This window comes from Corapipo altera, unplaced genomic scaffold, assembly GCF_003945725.1.
Source record: "Corapipo altera isolate COAL_440 unplaced genomic scaffold, ASM394572v1 61063, whole genome shotgun sequence".
Taxonomy (NCBI): domain Eukaryota; kingdom Metazoa; phylum Chordata; class Aves; order Passeriformes; family Pipridae; genus Corapipo; species Corapipo altera.
The window spans coordinates 658,926-664,925 of NW_020885024.1; the positions used below are offsets into that span (position 1 = coordinate 658,926).

Sequence of the window (6,000 nt, forward strand, 5' to 3'; positions counted from 1 at the left end):
AACAGAGGAATATCATGACTGTTTACAAATTATGCCTTTCTGCAAGCACACTCATTATGATTGGTTAATTATCTTAATTTAATATTTTTTCCCAGTTATCTTTGTTATAAATTGCTAGAACCTTCTCAAACATACAATGACAAAGCATAACAGTTTCAGCAAATATTTTCTGAGCTAACTGCATTTGCCATTTCAAAAGAAACTAAACAAAGTATTTGCAATGTTTCACATCAAGTTTTGTGTGTTCTCAGAGCAGAAAAGTCCTTTTGCTCCAACAAAATTTAACAGTACACTGAAGTTTATACTATGTGTGTGCATATTTATAAACAGAAACACACACACATATAGATCAGTATATTAAATCCAACAAGATTTTAAGAAAGAAAGCAATAGAAATTATAATATTTAGATCTATTCATGATACTGATCTTATTATCTCATTATTAGCTTTGCCCTTTGGTATTCTTGTGTCATGGGTTATACTTAAATTACAAATTGTCGGGCATGAACTACTTTTTTTCCCCTGACTTTGTACTAGAGACTCCAAAGCACTATGATAATACAAAGAATTGGCACAACTCTCATAAAACAAACTTAAGACAAAATTACTGAGGTTTCAACCTTCTAATAGCACTGCACATTAATTTATGATTAGTGGTATTTATGATTCAAAAAACCCTGTAATTTTTCTAATTTTTTAATTACTTGTATATCATATATTGGGACAACATTTTATTTGGATTAGCTGGTGTGATGTATTATCCCTCTATTTTTAAAGAGGGAAATTATTCGCATTAAAGAAAAATTACTTTTATAAAGTTACATATCAAAAATGTAAGAGGATATGAAAACACCTTTTCTCCCCTGTCTCAACCATGAAAAACAAGTGATTTACAATAGTACATTTTAAAACAGGGAATGAAGGGAAAATTACCTGACTATCAAGTAATCCACTTTCAACTTTAGCACCTTCTTGAGAATACTGGAGTCTCGAATGAGATAGCGGAGGGCTCGCAATCCTGCTGCTCGCACCTCTTTTGTTTCATTTAGTAAAGTTAATCGCAGACTACAGTGAAGAAAAAGGGGGACAAACAATTATTTAGCAGCAAGTAGACCTCACCATCTGACAAGTAGTTACTAACTACTAATTTAAAATAAAAAGTTGGATTTTTAAAGAGAAATATTCTGCATTAATTTTCTGTCTGGGAAATTTACACTGGGAATGACAACAAAATGTGTCACTATTATCTCCATCTGCTGGCAGGAAGAAACTATAATCAGGCACCTGGACTAATGTATTTGGGTCTGGCTGAGCTGGAGTTCATTTCCCCATAGCAGCCCTCACAGTGCTGTGCTCTGCATTGGTAGCTAGAAGGGTGTTGAGAATACACCAGTGTTTTGGCTACTGCTGAGCACAGCATCAGCACTGTAACGTTCCTTCCCCAACCGAGGGCAAGATCCTGGGAGGGGACACAAGTAGGTCAGTTGACCCAAACTAACCAAAGGGATATTCCATACCCTATGCCATCAGCTCAGATATAAAAGCTAAGGAAAGTAGCAGGAAGGGGGGCATTCGTTGTTTCTAATGGCTGCCTGCTAAGAAACCATTATGTGTTGCTGAAGCCCTGCTTCCCGGGAAGTGGTCAGGCATTGTTGCTGATGGGAAGTAGAGCATAAACCTTGTTAGTTTTTGCTTCCCTTTTGCGCACACAAGATTTTACTTTGCTTTTGCTTTAGTAAACTGCCTTACCCCAACCCATGAGTCGTTTTCCATCTTATCCTCTCTCCCCTTTCCAGCTGGGAAGGGGACTGATAGAGTTGTTGGGCAGGCACCCGGCATCCAGTCAAGGTCAACCCACTACAACTAACAAAATACTAAAAAGAGAATGAGTTCTAAAAACCAGATCTTTAACTTGAGAATAATTGCAATTATTGCAGGCTACTATTGCAGACAATAGACAACTGTCTTTAGTTTGGATAAACATTCTATCAAGATTACTGATCCCAAACCCTAGAAATTTATAGAAAATCTAGAATTATTCTTGAAATCATTGATTCCCTTATAGTTCAATGCTTTAAGGTTAGCCATTCATACTTGTCCTAGTTAGAACAGCTGGGACCGATTCATCACTGGATGGGTGTAGCCCAAAACTGTGTATTCTATGGCCTTCCATGCCATTTCCCAGGAACTGTTATCAGTAGAGGTCTGCGAAATAGGAAGATGTTCCTGTCCTCATACCCTTTTATGGAATTACCTGCTCTGAGAAAAAGGACTGAGCATCCTCATACCCATTTATGGAATTCCCCGTTCTGAGGGAAGGACTGAGCATTCCTGCCTGAACTGGACAATATATAAACGTGGAGTTTTGGAACCTTTTAACCACTCATGGGATCCAGAGGAGGACTGCAGACCACCACTCTTGGTCAGACTGCAGATCACCTCTCTCAACCAGACTGCAGACCACCACTCTCGACTGGACTGCAACCACCACTTTTCAACCAGACTGCAACCACCATTCTTGACCAGACTGCAACAGTACTCTCACCAACAGGTTTTTCCCTCTCCTTTTACTTTGGACTCAGGGGGGCCCAAAGAACACCACTCTGTTCATGCCCCAGGGCGTTGGGTTATATATTTGGGTTTTGTGGGTTAAAACCAATTGTTTGTCTGTATAATTGTACTTATTGTGTTATTTTATTAAATTGTTATTATGACTTATAATCTCTCTTTTGAGTTGAGTTCATTTCCCCTGCTGGTTTACCTTTAAACCAGCACATTTTTGGCGCCCAACGTGGGGCAGAGAGAGAGAGAGAGAGAGAGAGAGAGAGAAGTCAGAATCACAATTTCATTTTAAGCATTTGTCTATTTGAACAGAGAAACTCCCTGATCACCATGTTGTTTGATGCATTCACGTGGATGTTGTATCTGAGTCTGTTCATATTTCCACAGATGGGGAACTATTTGCCTGTTTTGATACTCTCTTTAAGACCAGGGAGAGGGATCCAAATTGCTTTATTAGTATACTATGTTTATGTCATCATAACATCAGAAGCAATGAGTTTCATTGTAAATGTGTATTCAGTCCTGTTTGTTTGTCCTGGTTTGGGTTGCTATCTCCAGGGTCTCATTAAAAATCGCACCCAGCCCTTTGAGGGAACAGGGGGGAATGGTTGTTTCCAGCCTCTCACCTCCTTCTTCCCCTTCAGACCTGTTACAACAGTTTTTGAAAATACTGAGTTCCCTTTTGATGTTAAGGACAGCATAATGTTATTGTTAGTGTTGCTTTGTCTGCTCTGTACTGTCTACACCACGTTTAGGGTCAGAACAGGACCTTCTAGGGAGGTTGTTTGGACGCCTGCCCTGGGAGTGGATAATGCTGAGTGGCATGGGAAGTGGGAGGACATCGGTCAGTATTTGGAGAAGTTTTCTCCTCCAATGATCTGGGAATTCACCCCTGAACAACTGCAGGATCCTGTTAGCGTGATAAGACTGGTGAAGGGAAAATGCTCTGGCAGTTCCAGAGATGGCCAACTCACAGCAACCTGCTGGGCCCTGGTCACTGCCTACCGGATACTACTTGACATGGTACAGCACTGTCAGGGAGAGGAGAGAAGGAGAAAATCCACAGGCACCACATCCACCCAAACCACAACCGAGTCAGAGGGAGAAAGAAAGAAACCAACCGGCACCGTGTCCACACAAACCATCGAGGAGCCAGAAGAACAATCGAAACCAATAGCAGTCGCCCCTGTCCAGAAAAGAAAATCAAAGACTAAATCAGTTCGCATAGCAAATGATGATGAAGAGGCAGGACCTTCACATCCACTGGAGGAGACAGAGCCAGAAATAATCACTCGGCCCCTATCCCTGGGTGAGCTACGTGAGCTCTGGAGAGAGTTCACATGACAGGCGAATGAGTCCATTCTGACCTGGTTGCTCCGAATCTGGGATGCTGCAGCTAACGATACAATTCTAGATGAGAGTGAAGCCAGACAGTTGGGACCCCTGTCTCGAGATGTAGTCATTGATCAGGGGATTGGAAGGAGGCAGGAAACTCTCAGCCTCTGGCGGTGACTGTTGTCCAGTGTGAGGGAGAGATACCTTTGTAAGGAGGACCTCCACGTACAGCAAGGACAGTGGAACACGATGGAACAAGGTATCCGGTGCTTAAGAGAATTAACTGTACTGGAGATAATCTTTTCAGAGGATGAAAAATTCCCTAAAAGTCCAGATGGTGCACAGTGCACATCCCGGATGTGGTTAAAGTTTGCACGACTCGGGTCAGAAATGTATTCCCGCTACTTAGCAACACTGCAATGGAGGGAGGGAGAGGACAAGGTGGACGTGTTGGTTAGTAAATTCAGGATTTATGAAGACACTGTCACCGCCCCATTACGAGCCCACGTCTCATCTGTGGCAACCAAATTGGCTGAACATGTCCGAAGTCTGGAAGAGAAGATTGAAGAGGGACACCAGAAACTAAGAGAAGAAATTAATGAAGGGATCTTCCAAATCGCGCCAGGACAAACAAGAGTCTCTGCTATCCGGAGTCAGGGTCCCCCAACTAAGGAGAGAGGGTACACTCAATGTGGCAATCTATGGTTTTACCTCCATAAGTACGGAGAAGATATGAGGAAGTGGGATGGGAAACCCACCTCTTCTTTAGCAGCCTGGGTACATGAACTGAAAAGAGGAACAAGTACCACAAGGAACTCTTCAAGGGTAAATGCTGCTCCAGTCTCTCGTGGGCAAGACTCCAGACGGTACAGGAATGATGATACGTCTGATCCTCTTGAAGGGACCTCCAGGTCATACTCACAAGAAGAGCACAATGAGTACCATGACAAGGACTAGGGGTGCCCTGCCTCTAGCCAGGTAGAGGAGAGGGACAATCGGGTCTATTGGACAGTGTGGATTCAGTGACCTGGCACATCAGAACCACAAAGATATGCCATCAAAATATTTAGGGGCAGAATCCATCTCTATTTCTGGGGTGACAGGGGGATCCCAACAGCTGACTGTACTGGAAGTTGAAGCGAGTCTGACTGGGAAGGAATGGCACAGACACCCCATCGTGACTGGCCCAGAGGCCCCATGCATCCTTGGCATAGATTACCAGAGGAGTGGGTATTTCAAAGACCCAAAAGGACTTTGTTGGGTTTTTGGCAGAGCTACTGTAGAGACAGAGGAAATTAGACAGTTGAACACCTTGCCTGGTCTCTCAGAGGACCCCTCTGCTGTGGGACTACTGAAGGTTGAAGAACAATTGGTACCGATAGCCACAGTAACAGTGCACCGTCGGCAATACCGCACCGACCGAGACTCTGTGACTCCTATACATAAGATGATCCGTGACCTGGAGACCCAGGGGGTGGTCAACAAGACTCGCTCACCCTTTAATAACCCTATATGGCCAGTGCGTAAGTCCAGTGGAGAGTGGAGGCTGACAGTGGATTACCGTGGACTCAATGAAGTCATACCACCCCTGAGTGTTGCTGTGCCAGACATGCTGGAGCTCCAGTACGAGCTGGAGTCCAAGGCAACCAAGTGGTACACCACCATTGACATTGCAAATGCCTTTTTCTCCATTCCTTTGGCAGCGGAGTGCAGGTCACAATTTGCTTTCACTTGGAGGGGTGTGCAGTACACCTGGAATCGACTGCCTCAGGGGTGGAAACACAGTCCCAGCATTTGCCATGGACTGATCCAGACTGCACTGGAAAAGGGTGAGGCTCCAGAACATCTACAGTACATTGATGACATCATTGTTTGGGGGAACACAGCGGGGGAAGTCTTCGAGAAAGGAGAGAAGATAATCCAGATTCTCCTAAGAGCTGGTTTTGCCATTAAATGAAGTAAAGTCAAGGGACCTGCTCAGGAAATTCAGTTCCTAGGAGTGAAGTGGCAAGATGGACACCGTCAAATTCCAATGGAGGTGATTAACAAAATAGCAGCCATGTCCCCACCAACCAGCAAGAAGGAAACAGAAACACAGGCTT

At 43.7% G+C, this 6,000-nt stretch overlaps 1 protein-coding gene across 1 annotated transcript in view; it reads right to left on the minus strand.

Moving 5' to 3' along the window:
• Positions 1-6,000, minus strand: part of LOC113959167 (rapamycin-insensitive companion of mTOR-like) — a 121,316-nt gene that overhangs the window by 107,598 nt on the left and 7,718 nt on the right. The window contains 1 exon segment of the mRNA XM_027668003.1: positions 935-1,066. Coding sequence (XP_027523804.1) covers positions 935-1,066 — 132 coding nt within the window.